The sequence below is a fragment of the Sceloporus undulatus genome, chromosome 4, assembly GCF_019175285.1.
Source record: "Sceloporus undulatus isolate JIND9_A2432 ecotype Alabama chromosome 4, SceUnd_v1.1, whole genome shotgun sequence".
Lineage (NCBI taxonomy): Eukaryota > Metazoa > Chordata > Lepidosauria > Squamata > Phrynosomatidae > Sceloporus > Sceloporus undulatus.
Genome location: NC_056525.1, coordinates 244,039,936 through 244,061,986, shown reverse-complemented (window position 1 = coordinate 244,061,986; position 22,051 = coordinate 244,039,936). Strand labels below are relative to the sequence as shown.

The window sequence follows — 22,051 nt, the reverse complement described above, 5'->3', positions numbered from 1 at the left end:
TTAGGTAAGTCACACTCTCTCAGCAGCAGAGGAAAGCAAAGGCAAACCCTCTCTGAACAAATCTTGCAAAAAAAAACAAAACCCTGTCTTAGGTTCACCTTAGGGTTGCCATAAATCAGAAACAACTTAAAGGCACACAGACATGGCTACTTCTTTGAAAACAATAACAAAGTGCTAACTTCCCCAGGGTCCTTTGGAGGCTGTATCCTGGATAAAGATGGTTCATCACCTTAGTGCAGTGAGGAGACTGGATCCCCTCCCAGTCTGTGAGAAAGATGCCTAGGCTTATTTTGAAGTGAGTGGGTGATAGTACAGTACATGTCTGCAGGATTTGTCAAGAATGAGGAAAGACTAAAATGCTTACAGCTGAGCTCAAGGTAGGGCCCTAGTAGTTCAGCAGTGTGTCTCATTTCTTAACACTGCAAAACTCTTGGAAACGATCTCTCCTGTATTCCGGTCCTTTTTAGCCAAATCATCTGTATAGACATTGGTGTGACGGATGTACCATTGCTTGACCTTCAACTGTATTTGACTATGCCACTTTTAATCTTCTAGCTTGTTTTTTTTTGTTTGTTTGTTTGTTTGGAACTGGAAGGCTTAGACTCTGGACCGTTGGTCTGTTTTGATTCTGACTCTGCTTAAAGTGGTTTACAAGATATAAGAAAAACAAGCAAAATCATATTACATAAAACATAAAAAATTAAATTAAAATACTATTAAACTCTCTATAGAGTTAGACCCATTTTTAAAAGTAATTTAAAAGCATACAATAAAAGTACACTAAACACACATGGCTTTTAAAGCACCATAAAAGTTTGATAATAGTGCCTTTGGTACTATCTAGTGCATGACGCTGTCTCCCTCTTGTTGCTGCATTGTCCTGGAAGTAGCTTAGCCTGCATCTTGCCATTGATGGAAAATCCCATCAGTAAGCTCCCAATAGCATTGGTATAGTGCTATTTCCCAGCAGAGAAGGGTGCTGAGCATCCTGTTATTGGGCAGGAAGATGGTATAGTGCTAGTCATTAGATGTGGGAAATTACATATATGGCAGTTCCAGGACTGCACAGTCACCTGGTTTTAATTTCTCCTCTCCCCATACCCCCTGCCCTTCACTATTCCAAAACAGCCTTTTCCCTCTACTTTTATTTATTTATGCTTTATTTTTATTTTTTGTTAAACCTCCATTGGCATAACTAGAATTGTGTTTATAACACACACATATCTGCACATGAAAGGTACTCTGGGTAGGGCACAGGGAAAGGAGGCAGATTTAAATAAGAGAGTGGAAGGTGGCACAGAGGGCCAGTAACACCCCCGTCACACTAATAAAGGGCAGTGCAGTAGGGAGTGTTGCCAAAATGGTCCTTTCATTAATGCAGTTGCAGTGAGAACAAGAGTTATGTGATAAACTCCTTAATTCCCATCCTACCCCTTTTTCTTGCATGTTGTGTGTTATTTAGACTTTTAGTCTAGACCCATTAACTGAAGTCTGCCTTACGCACTTCTCTAGGTGGATTTTGGATACTAACTAATTGCCATATAGGACAGCAAGGCAGTGCCTGTTTCTGGTTGTCTTTGGGCTCATCTGAGAGCTGTTGCCACCTCAGCAGCATCATTGTGTGGCATATTGCTGCTGGTTTTGCTCTAAAGCAGCACGTGGTCCCAGCAGTTCATATTCATAACACTGCAGATTGGATGCTTAGTGGTCAAGGCCTTCTTTATAAGAGTAGTGCTGTCTTCTATTGTAGTGTTTCCCTCTTCTGTTAAGTAAATCATTTGTGTGAATCACAGAGACATAAATTAAAACATGTTGCTTACCAGTAACTGGGTTTCTTTTAGGGGTTATCTGTGAACTTGCACAAGCTATCTTCTCCCTCATGTGTTCTAGCCTTCTTGACTCTTGACACATATGTCAGAAATGTGGGTAGAGCAGCTTGGAGACAGTAAACATGTACACTGGAGGTGGAAGGACAAGTTCCAGTCAAAATCCATTTACCTGTAGACACTGATCCAGCTTCGCTTTGTTCAGGTGCAGGGCCCATGAGTGTGAGTTCACAGAAGACCACTCAACCACAGTTAACAGTAAGGGACTGCTTCTTAAATAAACAGATTATTTGCACATGTGGTGCCACTGTCCAGTAATTAAAAAGTTTTGATGCAAGTAAACACCCAGAGGATGATTGGACACAGATTAGAAATAGAATTTGAAAAGCTTTCAAATTCCCAGGTTCTGGACCTCCTTTCCTAGTCTAGACTGGCCTCCTGTCCCCCTCTATCTCTAGCAGCTGAAACCCTTTTTGTTCTGGCAAGCTTTTGATGGCTGATTGCTCATGGAGGAAAAGGATTTTCATAATGTGGTTGGATTCTTTTTAATGTTCTTGTTTCTGATTAGTTTTAATTCTATTATTAGTTTAATGTTGATTTATTTATTTGGTATGATATGAATTTTAAAGTTGCATCTATTTTTGTAAGCAGCCTCGAGTCCTGGACTGTGAAAAGGGTAAAATGATGGTGGAGGTGACATACATCATTGCACTAGTTTAGATGTAATGATAAGTTGTTAGGCTGTCATGAGTTTTTAATTGTATTCTACAGTTGTTGTAGTTGCTGATGGTTTTAATGTTATTGTTGTTATGTTATTGTACGTAATATATGATGTGAACCGCTTTGATTTTTTAAGAAAAGCGGTATATAAATAAATTTTATTATTATTTATTATTTAAGTCACTGGAAATGAGGACGCAGGCAAGTGTATAATGCTCTATCACTTGACATTAGCTTCTTGTTGCTATTGTTGTGTGCACCTTCAAGTTGTTTCTGACTTCTGTTGATCTTATGGCAATCATGGGGCTTTCTTGGCAAGATTTATTCAGAGCATGTGGCTTGCCTGAGGCTGAGAGCATGTGGCTTGCCCAAGATCATCCAGTGTGTTTCATGGCTGAATGGGAAATCAAACCCTGGTCTCCAGAGCCATAGTCTAACACTCAAACCACTATGCCACAAAGTGACTGAATTATAAAGTATCCATCCATTGTTTTTTGGTATTGCATCTGAACAAGATTGCCTACCTTGATCCTTTCTCAAAAAACCAGAATCATAATTTATTGTTTGTTCTTGATTCATGATTCTGCCTTGCAGATAAAGAAAACAGGGATTCCCATTCAGAAGCTTCCTGCTTTGTTGAGCTGACAGGAGATGCCCCTCAGAAGTGATTTTAAAGCATTTACTAGCACACTTATTTGTTTCCGGTATTGTTATATTTAAGCTGTCATCTTTTTAAATAGTCTTCAAGAAGTATTTATTGATAGCAGCTAAGATGGTGTTAGCAAAGACTTGGAAAAATAGAGTGTTGCCTTTTTATTGGCAGATTGAATTTAAAAAGTCAATATTCATTGGTCTACCATAATTTGATTTTTCATCAAAATAGATTTAATCAGGTGTTAGGATAATATATTACTAAATATCATCAGTGTTACTAACTACTCTCTTCAGTTTTATGAAAGAGGCAGAATGTTATTTGCTGGGGGGAAAGAGAAGTCATTCTGCATGTCTCCAGACAGACTTTTTCTTCATTCATGCTGGCTGTCAATTCACTTTGAGGAAGCTGATTCAGAGGCAGATGCAAACTCTTTGCAGGATAAGCTAGAGCAGATAGATGCTGAGCAGAGAGTTCTTCATTTGCAGAGCTATGGCAAATCAAACAGAGACATTGGAGAAGGCATTGCCTTGTGCAAAAACCTAAGTAGAAGATGCCAACTGATGTGCCAAGCTTGAAATCTGTCAGCATCTGAGGGAAGTTCTTGGTTCCAACAACCATTCATCAAATAGGAGTATGCCCCTTTCTTTTGAATTTGAGGATCCTTGACCCTTGAACTTACTTAAGATGTATATGTTATCTTTTCTTTCTGGTTTTGTTTGTGTGATTGTGGCTTCTGAGTGATTTCAGAATGGTTGAGACATTACTGCTCTGCTTCCCTTCATTAGAGTGCTCTGGTGCTATTCAAATGTTGGCCCTTTGACAGTTTTTGATGTGTGAGCCATCAGTTGCTAGGCCACAGAGAGTTTCCAAGAAAGGATGAAATAGTTGTAGCCAATGGCTACCAGTCCTTGGCACACTAGGAAAAAATTCCAGTCCCTTACATCAGGAAGCCCTAAAGCAGTGCTCTAGGAAACATATATATAACATGGACTGGGTTGTCTTAGCTGTAGGTGCTTCAGCCAGATGAAATCTTTTTTCCCCTTGGATTTGCTATCCTTATGAATAGGAAACTGGCTAATAGAGATCATTTGTAGCTATTAAGCTCAAACATAATTTGTTGACACCTGGCTACAGAATATGGGGCTAAAACACGCTGCAGAAATAATCCAGTTTGAGACCGCTTTAACTGCCCTGTCTCAATGCTAAGGAATTTTGGGAACTGTAGTTTTGTAAGATATTTAGCCTTCGCTGTCAGAGAGCTCTGGTGCCACAAGAAACTACACTTCCCAGAATTTCCTAGCACTGAGCCAGGACAGTTAAAATAGTCTCAAACTGGATTATTTCTACAGTGTGTTTTGGCCCATGGTTAATTTTTTCATTCCTTGTAATATGCATGATGTATACAGCTGATATTTCTTGTTATTACTGTTACCCTTCTTCCCTTCCTGGGTAAGGGGATCGAGCGGGTGGTAGCAAACCAGCTCCAAGCAGTCTTGGATGACACTGATTATCTAGATCCATTTCAAACTGGCTTCAGGTCGGGATACGGAGTGGAGACTGCCATGGTCACCTTGGTCGATTATCTCCGTCTGTGGATCAACAAGGGAAGTGGGGCCCTGTTGGTGCTCTTGGACCTCTCAGCGGCCTTCGATACTATAGACTATGGTATCCTTCTGGAACACCTGAGAATTAGGAATTGGAGGCTCTGCTTTGCAGTGGCTCTGTTTCTACCTCTTGGGCAAGTTTCAGATGGTGATGCTGGGGGACAGCTGCTCTTCTGAAAGAGAGCTGACATCTGGCGTCCTTCAGGGTGCCATCCTATCTCCCATGCTATTTAACATTTACATGAAGCCACTGGGTGAGATCATCTGGAGACGTGGGGTGAGGTGTTATCAGTACGCTGATGACACCCAAATATATTTCTCTATGTCTCTGACTGTTTCAGTGACCAAGGAGGGCATCTCCCCTCTGAATGACTGTCTGAAGTCAATAATGGATTGGATGAGGGAAAATAGACTTAAGCTGAATCCAAATAAAATGGAGGTACTTGTGATAGGTAACCCCTCTCCAGGTATGGAGATAAGTCCTCCTGTCCTGGATGGGTTCACACTTCCCCTAAAGCAGTGCTTCTCAATTATTTTCTGTCATGCCCCCCTCCTAGGAAGAAGAAAACATTTCGCGCCCCCCGCGCGACTGTAAATAGTATCATTTGTCTATAAAATTGTTATAAGTACACCTCTGCATAACAGAGCTTCGCGCCCCCCTTTACAGAGCCTCGTGCCCCCCCTGGGGGGCCCGCCCCACTATTTGAGAAACGCTGCCCTAAAGGATTGTATTTGCAACCTGGGGGTGTTCCTGGACTCGTTGCTTCAATTGTCATCTCAGATGACGCGACGGCCATGAGTGCCTGCTATCAGCTTCAGCTGATACGCCAGCTGTGACCCTACCTGGAGCAGTGGGACCTAGAAATGGTTGTGCATGCACTGGTAACCTCTCGTCTTGACTTCTGTAATGCGCTCTACATGGGGCAACCCCTGTGCCACGTCTGGAAGCTTCAATTGGTACAAAATAAGGCAGCCAGACTGGTCGCTGGAAAATCTAAGTTCGACCACATCACTCCGATTCTAAAGTTATTACACTGTCTGCCTTTCAGCTTCCGGGCACAGTACAAGGTGTTGGTTATTACCTATAAAGCCCTATATGGCTTGGGTCCAGCTTACTTGAAGGAACGCCTCCACCCATATAATCCTTCCCGCACACTCCGTTCCTCTGGATCTTTTACAATCGAGAAGAACTAGATTAGTGATAACTTCCCAGAGGACTTTTTATGTTGCCGCTCCAAAAATCTGGAACGACATGCTTTAAGAGATTCGCCAAATATCCTCTCATGAGGCCTATAAAAAGATGAGGAGGGAGCAAGCTTGTTTTCTGCTGCTCCAGAGAACAAGACCTGGAACAATGGATGGAAGCTGCAGGAAAAGAGATTCCACCTCAGCCTTAGGAGGAACTTCCTGACAGTAAGGGCTGTTCAACTGTGGAACACACTCCCTCAGAGAGTGATGGAGTCTCTCTCCTTGGAAGTCTTTAAATAGAAGCTGGATGGCCATCTGTCCGGTATGCTTTGATTGAGATTTCCTGCATGGCAGGGGCTTGGACTGGATGGCCCTTGCGGTCTCTTCCAACTCTACGATTCTATGATTCTATGGTTCTATGATAAAAAACGATCCTCTTCTGGCAGGACTTTCCTGATTGATTAGGTCCTGAATGAAGAAATCTGTCCTAATAATAATAATAATAATAATAATAACAACAACAACAACAACAACAACAACAACAACAACTTTATTTTTAACCCGCCTTTCCTGGGATCAAGGCGGGTTATAACAGCGAGAAGCACAATACAATCAATAAACAATAAAATTAAAAATACAAGAATTACAAAATATAAGAGCTATTAAATACAGGTAAGAATTATCCAACTAGCACAGATTTACAAAAACAATGAGGAGAGAGAAGGGGGTTACTTTGGAATGTTAGGGGTAGGCCTGCTGGAACAGAAAAGTTTTAAGCCCCTTTTTAAACTGGTCCAGGGAGGTGGCCGAGCGGAGCTCGTCCGGAAGTGAGTTCCAGAGGTTGGGGGCTGAGGTAGAGAAGGCCCTCTGAGTGATGGTAGAATATCTTACCTCTGGGACTCGTAACAATTGCTTCCCAACAGATCTGAGTGTGCGGGGCGGAATGTATGGGGAGAGGCAGTCCTCCAAGTACTCTGGGCCCAAGCCATATAGGGCTTTATATGCTCCCATATTTGTTGTCACTTGTTTAATGACTAACACCTTTTGATATCATTGTTATGTATGTATTTATGTACGATTTTACTGTTATAATTTTGTACTCTAGGGAAGGTGGGGATGGGGGGATTCTATTTTTTTTATCATTTCTGTATTCTATAAACTCTGTTATTACCTACCTTGATCCCCAAAATGGAAGAGGCAGGATATAAATAAATATTTTATTTCATGTATTATTTTTATTACTGTACATTTTACAGGATCCTAATTTCTCAAGCCTGTTACTTAAAGCATTGGTTGTTCCCCTTCAAGAAATGTGTCTTTCTGCCCTGCTCTATGGGGCAAGGCTTGCTTGCTCCTGTTCTTCCAATGTGCAGTGGGGACAGAATGCTAAGTAGACCTCAACCCTTGTCTCAAGCCCATTGCATAATGCATTTGGAGTTCCCCTCCAAGAAACACACCCCATAGTATGCAAGTGCATCTTGTTCGTTGCTTCTAGGAAAAACTATAGAAGGCTCCTGAAGTGTGCAGTGGGGCAGGCTGCTGAATAGACCTCATTTTTCTAAAACGCAATCTTGATAAATTACCTATGAAATTTTTTTAAAAAATTAGCCTAATTGTTTTGCATGCCATTGCATCAAGAAATCAGTCTGTGTCTGTAAAGAAAGAATTGGCAATTGATTTTCAGCATTTGTGTAATGTCTTGGCAAAGGCACTCCTAAGTCATTTATTTATTTATTTAGCTACTTCATCAGTAACCCTGCAGTTATTTAAACAATAACTTAATCTTGACAGAATGAATGGCGTATAAAGGGGGGGGGGCTTCTTGATTCTTCCAGCTTCTTTCAGTCTCTGATCTCTTGAAGATCCCAACATATAATTTTAACTAGGATTTGAGTTTAATAATCAGCTTGAAAGTTTAGGATTTTTAAAATGGTTAGTCTCTTTCTCTACTTAACTGCAAATTATGACTTATTAATCAATACCCTCCACAGTTTTGCCTGATTTTAAAAAATCTTCATCGTTTCCCCATTTGCTATTACTATATTACATATTTTTATATTGAAAAAGCACTAATTTTTCACTATGCACTCTGTCCTACTTGGCATGATTTCTGAAATGAAGTCTGTGTGTCTCATGTGGACATTGTGCCAAGTTCAGAAGGCACAGAAAAATGAATGAATTGCATTCCATGGCTGCTTCTATTCATGCGATTAAGAGAAGGAAAGATTTGGAAGTGTGTTCTTAGGGGAACTTCCAGACTACCAGGCTCTCTTAGTTAATTAACTGTGCAAAAACTGATCCTTTTGAGTTAAACTTCTAGAATTTTTGCTGAGCCATAGAGCTCTGGACATGGGTAACTATATTTTGCAGCATTGGGAAAGTTTGCACTTAATAGTAGCACCTCATAGCAAGGTTATTTTACAAGTGAGGGATCAAGTTATGTTATGACAACTGCTTATGGAACATCTTCCCCTTGAAAGTGCAGTTGATATTGGCTTTGCAATAATTTTTATGCCAGGTCAAAATGTTTCTGTTTGCCCAAAGCATTTTAAGACAATCAGTTTGTTTTATGCTTTTTACTGCATTTTGTTCTGCAATTGTTTGTTCCTTTTTAATTATATATTTACTGAGGTCTTGTGAAGAAGGACCACTTTACGTCTTCATGTGCTAAGGTAGAAGAAGTACAAAAATTATGTTGATGCATAATTTATTTTAGCTCAATTTCTCCTTTTCTCATGGGTCACAGTCCTCTTAATTGTTTTAATGGCCATCAACAATAGTGAAAACACCCGGAAATATCAAACAAATAGCAAACTGCTTCCTAAGAGGTCAGGTAAGTGGTCATCTTTTACAGTATTGCACAGTTTTGAAAAGTTTTATGTCCATCCTTTTAAACCACTTGGGATATTTAAATGAATGAACTTTTGCAAAACTGCGCCATATTGTGAAAGAGCTACCACTGTTAGCACTGTGATATAGGCTCAGAGTGCTGTAACCCCCTTGTCTTTTCCCCTGCCCCCCCCCCCCCATCATATAATTAGACTCTGGTAGGAGTTTGTTGAAATCCTAGGATGAAGCTTGGCATAAGGCGAACAAAGGCTGTGGTTCTTTTGTGTGGAAATCTAAACAGAAGCCACTATTGCTGTTCAGTAGGAGTGCTTTTGTCGCTATGAATATCCATGCTGACCTTCAAGAACAAGCAAAGTAGGAATTGAGGAGCCTATGAGCAGCAGTTAACATTTCCCCCTATAATCCTTTCCATTCATGCACCAAGGTAGATGGAAATTTAATAGCAGTGCAGCTTGTAACCATGTTTTTTTTACAGTTATTTTCACCATCAGTGTATTGCTTGAATTAGTTTATCTTGGGCAAAATTATTGTAAAATGCCACTATGGATTATTTTAAAATGTTGTAGCTAATAATTTATTATCTTTAAACAATTTTATTCAAACATGATTTATAATAAAGGGAGATGTGCTGTTCGTTATATTACACAGTTTTATATACAGAATGTAAAAATTTAAAAGGTATGTATTTAAAAGGTATTGCTCATATTTGTATTTTATGTAAAACAATTCTTTGCATATCTTTTCTTTTTAGGGCATAATCCAGAAGATAGTGGATAGTCACAAAGTAAAAAACGTAGCCTGTTACGGTTTACGGCTCAGTCACCTGCAATCAGAGGAAGTTCACTGGCTGCATCCGGACATGGGAGTGTCCAACGTGAGAGAGAAATTTGAACTGGCCCATCCTCCAGAGGAATGGAAGTAAGATTAAACACTTCCCCACTAATTTAATGCATACTGCTTTGAAAATTTTATTATATTACCCATATGTTGGGATGGAAAACTGCAGGAAAAAAATTGTGAAAACCTGATTTTGTTTTTGATCTTCAGGAATGGGAATGTAAACAATGAAGTGAGAGAGTGTGATCCCAGTTTTGAGGAGGTAATGTCTGCTAGGGATAGGAAGTAGCAAATGGAAGCATGAAAAATACAGGCAGGGGAACGATAGAATGACTGGCATAACTACACAGTAATGGTAGAAAGCTTTTCCCAAATGGTTCTTTACTGTGCCAGAGATCTGAAACAAGGGGAAATAGGGTGGTTTATCAGTTTTGCGTTAATTCTACTAGCAAGGCAAAGAAAGTTTCATTTAAATGCAATCAGGTGAGTGGAGGAGCATTAAGGGGATAACATAAGAAGCCAGAAAGTAGGGAGAAGTTGACCCAAGGCTGGTGAATCTAGGGTGCATTTGAGGCCATGGTGGGGTATGTGTGGCTTAAAGGACTAGCTGTAAGGTGGGATAAATTTCACAAACTAGAATGCAATAAAAGAGTCTTGCTAGAAAAGACTAAAGACCTATTTAGTACAGCATCATGGTTATTATGGTAGCCCAGTGAAAACTCATGTGAAGTGCAGCCTCAAGCAGGACACAAGGGCGCTAATTTTTATCACTTACTGTTTGGGGTTGTTCTAGTATTTTTAGGCCATGGTAATGGCTACAGTTGAAAAAAAATCATGTTATGGAATTGTGGAGACATGTGAGTAGCTCAGAGTCACCTCAGATTGTTGTAATACCTTTTGTATTTTTGGCTGTCAATGTGCCTTGATGACTGAACACTACATGATAGTCTTGAAGGTTGAACCTGCCCAGTGACCCAGATGATCTTCAGCATCCCTTTCCTCATGTTGTTAACATCTGAGATGGAGGGTGATGTTGAGAGACAGGACTTCCCCATTTCTGGCACCATGACTGTAAAACACCTTCTTGTGGGATGTTTGTTTGATATTCAAATAGTAGTTTAAAAGTTGTCTATATAGCTTTTGTGGAGAATAGGTCAGTAAAGCTTCTTTTTGCTTTCTATTATTGATTGGTTCATTTAGCTGCAGTCAGCATATAAATATTTTAAATAAAATAGCAGTGATTTATTTGGATGAGTGTGTAGAAAGATTTAAAAATCTACTGGAAATATTGTTACTAGTTTCAGATAGCTGCATCCTGGCTTTACTTGCTTCTGTAGGCAGCGGCTGTAGATTGAAAATAACAGCACTTTGAATGAGCCTCCTAGAGAATCAGTTTCTCTGTAAACGATTGTCAGAACAATCTCTGAATAAACAAACCAGGCAAGTTACAGACTTCTCTGTAATTTCTTTGATCTTTTGTGCCTAGGCACATACAGTGTGAAACAGTTTGCAGTTAAGGTTGGACTTCAGGTGAAAACATTTTTCTTGCTTTCTTTTGCCTCTTTTTAGCAGAGTTTCTGGACATTAGCTATGTAGAAGTTTTTAAATTTTGCACGCAGTCATCAGGGGTCACCACTAATTTAGACTTTTGAGCAGAAAGATTCCCTGACTGGTTGAGGGGAAAACAAGATACTCATGAGAGTACATTCTCTTTCGCTGCTTCACAGGAATCATACAACAACTTGGTTAGGACTGCATGATGTGAGACCAAGGGTGACACCTCTGATTCTTTTTAGGCTTCATAATAAATCTGGACCTGGATATGTGTCTGGCTTTTGTATGGAGAACATATCTTAGTCTGCAAGCATGTATCCCGAGCAGTGTGGTAACACTTGGTAATGTAAAAAACTGGTGGCTCCATCATTGTGACTAGGTTACCACTTATACAGCGCACTTGAAAAGAATATGTTCTGTGTTTGCGTCTCAGTGGCCTGCCTTTAGTCTGACAAGTGCTAAAGCGCATTACAACAAATCAAGTAAATTACCTCTGCCTGCGTTTGCTCCTCACATTAAATTAATATCTGAAATCTGAATGAACAAAATGTTGTTTTTCTCACTGAGTCTTTTTTATTTAAGTCATGTGTTTAAAAAATGAATATCTTTTTAGCAAATAAATTACCATTACCTGCAAAATTACATATATGACCATTATTATTTTGGGGGAAGAAATTCATGGTTAGCTAATAGTGTAAGAGCTGCAATGTTTCATTGTGAAATTTTAAAATGCCACTTTCTTTTACAATATTCAGTGATGCTCTCATGTCTGAATTTATTATACAACAAAGGTAATAACCCTTAAAAGCAAAGTTGGATAATTGTTCTGATGTTTAGCTGATTAGGTCATAGAAAATCCCTCATGAAAGCATCATGAGATGGTATAAATTATGCAATATCTTTCCAGACAGTCATTTTATGCTTTATCAAAGTTGTGCAGCCTGTCATGCTCTCTTAAGCTATAGAAATTTGCTGGGAATAATGAAAACACTTCTGTCATAATTTTTTTAATACCATAAAACACAGCATTTTAGATCAGATGACAGTGCTTGTAAAAACATTTAGATTAGCTTAGAAGCAAGATCCTGCAAGGGTGCTTGAATTTAATAGCTTACTGAACTGTAATAATACATAAATTGGGTTTCTATTTTGAATAGCTTTAACTTTAAAAAAATGTAAAAAGGGGAAAGCTTACTACTGTCAAGAGGAATGAAGAAATGTGACAACTTAATACTGGCCACCTTTTCAGTGCTTACCCATAGTAAATTGCTAGAGGACAACTGCAGTGGTTTGAACTGAGCCAGAAAGATATATACAGTGGACCCCAAAGACTCCCAGAGATTATACAAATTATGTTTTTCCTCCTGCTTTCTTCTGACAGTTATGAAATCACTCCTTTCTCACATTAAACACCTCTCTTGCCACAGACAACTGCTATTAATGCTTAGTGACAACATGTAAAGCTTATTTCAGAGAAATCTCACAATTTGGTCTCTGATTCTTTGGAATATGAAGGTCTTAGTCACTCTATTTTGTAATTGCAAAAATGCAAATACATGTTTTGATCTTAAACAGTGGTTTCTGGTCTGTGTTCTGGGAAATGCTGGGACTCCTCTGAAGATTAATAGGGTTTGTTTCAATGTGGCAGGCCAATGTGAAAGATAACCTGCCTGTACTGTTGGTGAGATGCTGTCTTGAGGGAATTTCCAGCCTGAAACTATGCTTTGAGATTAACAGTTCCGTTCAAATGAAGACATGCTGTGTATCTCCATGCTTCCCTGTTGTATTATATGCACATATTATTTTCCCCAAGCCACTGTTGGATCAGAACTCTGAAGATCAAGGTTCGATTTACTGCTCAGCCATGGAAACCCACTGAGTGACATTGGGTGAGTCACACACTCTCAGTCCTGGAAAACCCTGTGATAGGTTCGCCTGAGGTCACCACATGTTGGAAACGATCTGAAGGCACACAGCTACAATTATTATTCCTCTCACAAAGAAACTGGAAAACAAATACTAGTGCCTCACACAAATGGGTTATCCTGCTTAGAGGACTGTTAGAAACCTTCTAGAAAGTTATGTAAGCGTAGAATCCTCACCAGCAGTTAAAGTAACAGTTTTGCCTACTCTTTCAAGGCAATATTCATTGTCTGGGATATTACCTGCTTCACGGCCTTTGCCAAATCCTCCATCTCTGCCCAGGAGGCATCACTCTGGCTCTCATTGGTCTCGATAGTCTTGTCAGTCCCACTAGTAGTCAGCTTCAAGATCATGTTCTACAACTTCAAGATCATGCTCTACCTCTGGTGCCCGTTCCACTTGCAGATTCAGTTCTGCACACAGTCACCATCATTGACTAATCAGCTTCACGCATTCTATGGGTACCACAATGCTGGATGCTCTTGGATGTAATCCCAGGAATCCTGATACTCCATCTACATTCTTCATAAGCAGATTCCAGATATTGGTGAGATCTACGTAGACACCATGACTACATTGCATCTTCTGCTAACCTCACATCAGCAGTCCAAAGCTCTGTGAGGGTCAGGTCAGGCCTCAAGCTAAGCAGAAAGATAAGACTTCCTTGGAATAACGGCAGGAAGCCTCCAAAGAGGCTACTGTATAGTTGAACTTGGTTTTTGAATCTGTTGCCACCACATAGCTTCTACAACAATCTTTCATGCTACTGGCACCTCTGATACTGACTTGGACTCTGATTTAATTTCCAGCATCTGAGTCCCCTCCACTTGCTCTAAGTGTAATGGGTCCATCCTTCCTGGCAGATGACATCAAAGCGTTGATCAGATGATGTGGATGGCAAACTCTCTCAACTTGTTTGTGGATCAACCAAAATCTTAGATAGATGATCCTGTGTTCTGTCCGGTTCAGTCCCAAGCTAGTGTTTCTGCTGCCCTGCAGGTACTGCATTTTCTGGCCCAGATGGTTCACAAGTCTTGGACAACACCATCCTCGTTTCTGTGATATTTCCCCACAATATTATTGTCACCGGCACAAAAATTGAAAACCTCTACAAAGTTTAGGAACTGGATCTTCCCTGGTTGGGGCAACATCCAAAGCCTAATTCCAAAGTCAGTGATGCAGCACAGTCTTGTGTGTGTGTTCACACAAATGGGTGAAAAGGTGCACCATCAAAAGAGAACCAAACAAAAATCTCACCTCATCCTTACTATATTGATTGATTGGTTTTATTGCCCATCTTGATTATAAAGATGGGACTCATGGTGGTTTACAGTAATATTGTGGGGAAATATCACAGTAAAATGAAAACGAGATCAATTTATTTTTCATCATATTCTTATTTTTCAGCAGTTGAAACCATAATTTAAGATGTGAGGACTGACAATTGAATTCTTACAGTAATATTGGCTGTCATACTTTGGTTTTGAGACCTGTTTTCAAATGTTGAACATAAGGAAGCCAGCATTTAAAACGTGAAATGTTGCAGTGGTTAAAATTCTGTGTGCAGTTAAAATTCTAGAATAATCTCCTTATTGAATTAGGCTGTCTGGAAATAGTTGCATTTAAAAAAAGAAAGAAATGCAAGGTGCAAGAGCCTGCAAGAGATCTAGGTTTTAGAAGCTTGACAACTTGTCTAGAAGCCCAGGATTTAAAAGTTCTTGTTTAAGCTGGGTATCTTCAGGTATAATGGCTTGTATTAATATGGTGATAACAATGTTTTCATAAGCTGTGACTTGAAGTTAAATTTGATTTGACACTGCCATGGAGAGAGTAGGATGATAATCACAGTAACAAAGGCATTTGGAATTGAAAGAAGATTATTACATTGTGAGAGCGGATATTTCATTTTTTGCTTGTGATGCAGATTGTGTGACTAGTTAAGCATTTTTGTATCTTGACATTTGAAGTCAGTAAAAATTAATGTATACAAAAAGTGCTGACAGTTTTTACACAGACTGAAACAATGATTCTGTATCAATTAACTCACATTTGGATCAAATGTAATGCTCTTGTAGGATAAATATAACAGCTCTGAAGGAGGACATCACTTATATACCATGTTACATGTAAACCAGGTTGTATCAGAGATGAATGTTGTTGTGTGCCTTCTAATCATTTCTGACCTAAGGCTAGGAGTGTGTGACTTGCCTAAGGTCACCCAGTAGGTTTCCATGGCTGAGTTGGGATGCAAACCCTGATCTCCAGAGTCATAATCCATATCATGGTAGGTCTTGCCAGAGATGCATAATTGGGTTAAATCTTGTATGCAGCCAGAAATGTTTCCATGTTTTTACAGCAGCTACTGGCAAGAATTTGAAATTTGACAATAGCTTCCTCAACCTAATTCCTTTGTGATAGTGAGTTACATCAGAATTGTAATTAAAAATTAAAGGTGTATGAATGGTGATAGCTTTTAGTGAACCATGACAGCCTTCTTGCGGTTAATCATTTACCTGGACTGAATGAGAGTGACTTTTAAGGCAAGTCACCTTTCATGCTGCTCTGTGACCATAGAGCACAGGTGGCTAGACATTTTGAGGTTTTTGTTTTAAAAAAATGTGACTGTTTGCTAGGCAGAAATATCCTCATTGGTTTGCCTTTGTAATAGCCCTTGAAAATGAGAGCAGGAATAACAGACAGTGCTCCCTCCTTCCTTTCTTCCCTAGAGGTCTGGCAAGAATTGTTTGGCTCCCTTAGTGTACATCACTGTTGATAGCCTTTTGATATCACCTGTCTATGTGAGATCATTAATTGGCTATTTGTTGTTATGTACCTTCAAGTTAACTCTGACTAATGGTGACACCATCCTAGGGGCTCCTTGGCAAGATTTATTCAGAAGAGGGTTGCTATTGTTTTCCTCTTAATCTGGGAGAGTTGCCCAAGGTCACCTATATTGTCCACAGCCCACAATAGAGTCTATAACATAGCCATCCTCCCTGACTTTCAACAGGCTTAAACATTTTTCCTTTTAAAACTTGTAATAAATGTATCAGTTCTTAAATATTTGGCTCTCTTAGAAAACAATACCAAATATCTTTGTGGGGGGGGGGGGAGTAATGATTGTGGAATAGGATAACAGCATAGAGTTAGTGCTGTCAACTTAACACACACAATCCTGATGTTTAAAATATATAGCATGCATTAACAGTGTTGTTAACATTGCATATAGTTAGGGCTTAAGAGTGCTGGATCAGCATTACAACCAAACTGTGAAATAGCATGAACTGAGAGAATGTGACTTGCTTAAGGCTAGCCAGTGACCTTCATAGCTGAGGAAAGATTTGAAGCTGATTCCTCAGATCCAAAAACAACACTCCAGCTATTAACCAGTGTTAGTACTCTGTTGTAAATTATATTACATATCATAAACATTGTTTGAGTTTAAAGAGAACACTTGTATTATTTGAAGAAAATACAAATAGGCTTGTCCAAGAGTAAGATCATTAATGTGTTCATTGCTGTACGCATGTGTTGAGTTTTTGAAATTGCTACTGCATGTCTTACACTACAAAATTAAAGCACTTACTTGCAAAAGCTATTATTTCATATTTAGTTACAGAAGCAGTTGTTGCTTTTAGTGATCAAGATGAGTCAGCATCCAGAGGCTCTAGAAATTACCATGAAAGGGTAACCTCTTTTCCTTACTGGCATCAGTGCTCTACTAGAATAACAGAACCATAAAAGTTGGCATGGGCCTTGTGGCCCATCACTTCCAACCCTTGATTAATGCGGAATCTCCAGCTAAAGCATCACAACAGGTAGCTGGCCAACATCTTTGTGAAGATGTTCAGAGCAGGAGTCCCCACCAGCACTCTAGTCTGTTTGTTTCATTGCCAATCCATTCTTACTATCAAGAAGTTCCTTCTAATGTTCAATCAAAATCTGCCCACTTGTAACTTAACACTATTAGACCTGGTCCAACCCTCTGAAGCATCAGAGAACAGGCTTGCCTCCTCCACTCTAACAGCCCTTGAATTATTTAAAAAGTACAATCATTTCATCCCATCCCTCCGTCTTCTATTCATCAGGTTGAACATGCTCAGCTCCTTCAACCTTTCCTCATAAGTTTTGTTCTTCATACTTCTTAACATCTTGTTTTCATACTTCTTATCATCAGCTCTGAACCTGCTCCAACTTACCTATATCCTTTTTAAATTAAGGTGTCCAGAACTGAACATAGTATTCCAGATAAGACCTGGCCTGTTACTTCCCTCGACTTGAAAACTATGCTTATATGAATGCAGGCAAAAATAGCATTCTCTTTCTTTGCTTCAGCATCACACTGCTGACTCATATTCAATTCAACTGAATCAGCAATGATCTCAAGGTCGCTTATGTACTGCTGAGCCATGTTACCCCATCCTATAAATACAGTATGCATTTTATATTTGTCTGTGTTGAATTTCATCTTATTAATTGCTACCCAATTTTCTAGTTTGAATTCTGATTCTATATTCTAATGTGTTAGCCACTCCTCCCAGTTTGGTGTCATCTCTAGACTTGATAAAGATTTCCTCCATCTCTTAATCTAAGTGATTGATAAAAATGTTGGCCCTGCTCAGGGCTGCCTTCCTGTTTGAAGCACAGCCACTGATAACACCTCTCTGAGCATATTTTTCCAACCAATTATGACCCCATTTGACAGTGTTCTCATCTATTTCACTTTTAATCAGTTTGCTAAGCAAAATATCAAGGGGAACTTTATCAAGTACTTTTGCTGAAATCTAGATAAATGATTTTTTGTGGGTTTTTCGGGCTATGTATCCATGTTCTAGAAGATTTTCTTCCTGCCGTTTCGCCAGCATCTGTGGCTGGCATCTTCAGAAAATGCTTGCCTGGAAAAACGTCAGGAAGAAAATCTTCTGGAACATGGCCACATAGCCCGAAAAACCCACAAAAAACCAAGGATGCCGAACATGAAAACCTTAGACTTCACACTAGATAAATGACATCAACTGCTAAACTCGTAACCCAATTTTTGAAAAAAAGAGAAGATCAGTTTGCAAATGTTATGCTATAAATTCCCCTAATCTCCAAGAATACAGTAGCTTGTATTTTGTGAGGTCAAAAAGGTCTTTAAAAGTTTGTCATGACACCTGTGGCTCTTTGAAAACCAGCTAAATTATACTGACATGCTAGAACAAGCAAATTCTGTGCTATACCTAATTTCAAGTTGTACCTAATTTCAGTGCTCTTACAAGACAGAATTGCATAATTGTACATAAATATTTTATAAGCGGCACATGTAAACTTCTGTCTCAACCTTAATTTAAATTGCCTTCCGCTACTAAGAGGATAATATACAGAATGGTGTGTTTATAGTGGACAGAATGCATAATACATAAATTCTCAATATTTTTTTCCCTTCTAGGTATGAACTGCGAATCCGATATTTACCAAAAGGATTTCTGAACCAGTTTACTGAAGATAAGCCTACATTAAATTTCTTCTATCAGCAGGTAAAGCGCAACCACCATGTACTGTATGTCTTTATACTGAAACTGGACTGTTTCAGTATAAAATAAAAGAGAAAAGGATTATAGTGGTACCTTAAAATCTAATGTAAGTATTCTAGCGTACACTTTAAGACTAATTGAAATATTCCAGCATACACTTTTGATGGTTTCAGTCCATTTCTTTCAATATACTGAAAGCCCACACTAGAGTTGAAAGAGAAGCCACCTCTGTTTCAACATTTCAAAATGATTGTTGATTCCTTCACAGTCAAGTACCTATGCCATTTTCAAATGCAAGTTTTTATAGTATGGATGAAGTCACAAATTTTGCAGATGGCAGATGTGTGTAATCTTGTCTATTTTATGCAGATATTGCTGTATAGCTTCATATTTTTGTGTAAAATATACTGGTTTCCTATTTGGAATGTAGCATAGTCACCTGAGAGTTAACATGGGGGTGAACAAGACTTATGTAGGGATTTCATTCCATAATTATTTTAGCAGTTTTGATATGATTCTGCTGTGGTTTCATTGTAGTTGGAACTTGGATTATGGAACAAAGGTGGTGGTATTCTGCATGTGTGCCATTTTCTTAATGCAATGTTTAAAGAGATTGAAAAAGACTGCAGGAAGATTGAAAAAAACTGAAGTTGCAAAAATCATGTTGGTGAATATGGAGAAACAATTGTCTGTTGAAGACCTTTGAGGCAACAGGTTTTTAAATCATTGGATTGTTTTGTTTTGTTTTTTTGCCACTCAGTATTTTGGGATTGCAGTTTCTGTTACAGCAGTTCATATTTTTATCATCTCAGTATTATCCAGGTTTTTTTTAAAAAAAAAATAACAAAAAAGATGAGAGGAAGTACTCTCTTGAACAACTCTAAAAAATTTTGCAATTTAATTTTCTTCCATGTTCCTATCCCCAACTAAATTCTGATGCAGGAGACAAAGAACTAAATGTGAATGGAATAGGGGGAATCGGGGAAAATGCAAATGCCTCTCCTGGTTTTTATTCTTACATTCACCCAGGTTAGGTCTACAGACAGATGAACTTTTGAATGCACTTCACATTGGACCATAGTTTCCTCCCAAAGGCCAACTCTTGTCTTCCACCTTTTCCTTTTTGTCTCATTAGCATTTTTTACTCTCACTCTTCTGGAAAGCTCTGACATAAGCTCAATGTTAGAAAGGGCCTAAAAATGTACATCCAGCACACTAGTTTCTTTAGCTGTCCTGCAGCCTTATTTACTGTATCTCCTTCTTTCTCACCTCCCTTGGAAGAAAAGTTAAACTACTGTCCTGTCCAAGTGGCTCAAGACCTGCGTTTGCATAGCAAATGAGTCTCTAGGTCTCATAGAGTTAATCTGCTTCATGGCTCGCTCAATCAGATCAGTAACCGCATCGTTACCCTGTTCAACTAATGCCTTGTGGAGGGGAGGGGGTCTGCAGAGCTGCATCATGGTTCAACCCACCAAATACTACAAACTAGACAAATCTGTATCTGCAGAGGCTGCTTTCAACAGATGTCTCCTCTGTATGGAAGGAGAAGAAGATGTGTGTTTAACACTTATTGTGGTTACCTTGTTACTCTCTAAACCTCATTTGTACTGTTTCTTACACTTCTTGACTCTCTCATCCTCCTCCTAACTTGGCCATGGGGAAAACTGAGGGAGGAGGTGGGAAGAAAGCGCATGTGCGCGCGCGCACACACACACACACGGTCCATGGATTCCTTATCCAAGGATTCAACCATCTGTGGCTTGAAAATAAATATATACACATTCCAAAAAGCAAACCTTAATTTTGCCATTTTATATAAGGGACATCATTTTACAATGCCACTGTATTTAATTATATTGAATGGGACTTGAGCATCCACGGATTTTGGTAGCCACCGGGGGGGGGGGGGGGGTCTTGGAACCAAACCCCAGTGGATACCAAGGACCCACTGTATTTACTGTATATTCATACAGTATTTCACCAGCTACTATATTTTATGGTTATTTAAGACTCTAAACTGAGTTTTGGCCTTGAAAATAATGTGAAATACCTGTAAGATTCTGCCTTCTTTCAAATAGCATAATCTCCATTAGGGTGATGTGATGTGTGGATTCTTCAGTAGAAGGACATAGTTTTGATAGCAAGGGTACCTATCTATGGCAAGTGGTTACCAGACAACATGCTTTCTCAGTGTTCCAGTCTGGAATTCCTTTTACTATTTGATTTTCAAAGCCAGATTACTAGGATATAGCAAATCACTTGTGACTATGAAGCTGAAGGAATCAAAGGAGAAATGAGTAATTTTATCCAAGAAGTATTATCCAGTCAGGCCACAGTAAGTTGCCAAGAATTCATCAGGCCCCTTTTGAGCTCGGTATATGACATGCCCATGGATTAATGGAAAATCTACTCTGGAGAGCATAGCAGACACAGTGGTGGTGATGTAACATCTCTTCATTACTACAACCATCCTGGAATAAGCCTTAAAAGTTAGCTCCAGTCCAGCACCCGAAATCTTATTTTGTATGTGCTCAACTTATGTTTTCTGTGAGTTTCTCTAATATAATAAGAAAAAACAATACAGAACTCTAAGTGATAGGAAACACATGCTGAAGTGGGCATATCTATTGCCAGATATATTTTCCTGTTACAGAGATCAACTATAGCATTGACAGACAGCTGACCATGTTAAAAGACAACTTCCTACTGACAGTTAAGAAAAACAATGCAGATCTATCAATTTTTGAAGACAGACCATCCCTATTGGTCCTCTTCCTAAGTAGAACTTACAAAGTATACAAATCTCCCCCAGTATTGCCAGAGGAGAGGATTTATTTCCATATCATACCCCAGCTTCTGCCTCTGAATAAATATTTTAAAGTTATACATTAGGTTGCTTATAGGGATAGTCTGGAGTAAAAGATCAGTTACTGAACATGTTCAGTACTTATATGGCTCCCACTTGGATAGTTTGACTTTGCCACAAATTTTAAAAGCAAAAGCCAACAGAGACAGCTGGGATCTGCCCACCATGACAGAAGGGATATTTTTAAGTCATTCTGCCTCACACAACCTCCTGTTCGCAGTTACTTTACTGTTAGCGGTTCCCCCAATGATTAATGTCATTATTATTAGAGAGAGGGCCTGCATAATTAGTGTAGGATGTCAAAGATCAGCTTGTATTAATGTTGCAACTGTGACCCCTTTTTTTAATAAGGCAGAGCAGCAGTTGAGGGCAGATGGCAGATGAGTGTTACCCCAATGCCTAATTGTACTTTTAAAAGCCTTAAAGACAAATAGTTGTTTTTATTTTCTTTGGTGTAAGCAACTCTTGTTTAGTGATTCATCTGCTGCAAAGCTGGCAGAAACAAAACAAAA

General features: G+C 39.1%; 1 protein-coding gene across 11 annotated transcripts in view; it reads left to right on the top strand.

Moving 5' to 3' along the window:
- PTK2 (protein tyrosine kinase 2) overlaps window positions 1-22,051 on the top strand; it is a 220,197-nt gene that overhangs the window by 65,399 nt on the left and 132,747 nt on the right. For 10 of the 11 annotated variants that reach the window (XM_042463825.1, XM_042463818.1, XM_042463817.1 and 7 more), the window contains 2 exons: window positions 9,595-9,761; window positions 18,589-18,676. In XM_042463825.1, coding sequence (XP_042319759.1) covers window positions 9,595-9,761; window positions 18,589-18,676 — 255 coding nt within the window. Of the gene's footprint in view, window positions 1-9,594; window positions 9,766-18,588; window positions 18,677-22,051 lie in introns of those variants that run through there. The other variant, XM_042463827.1, reaches the window with a different exon arrangement.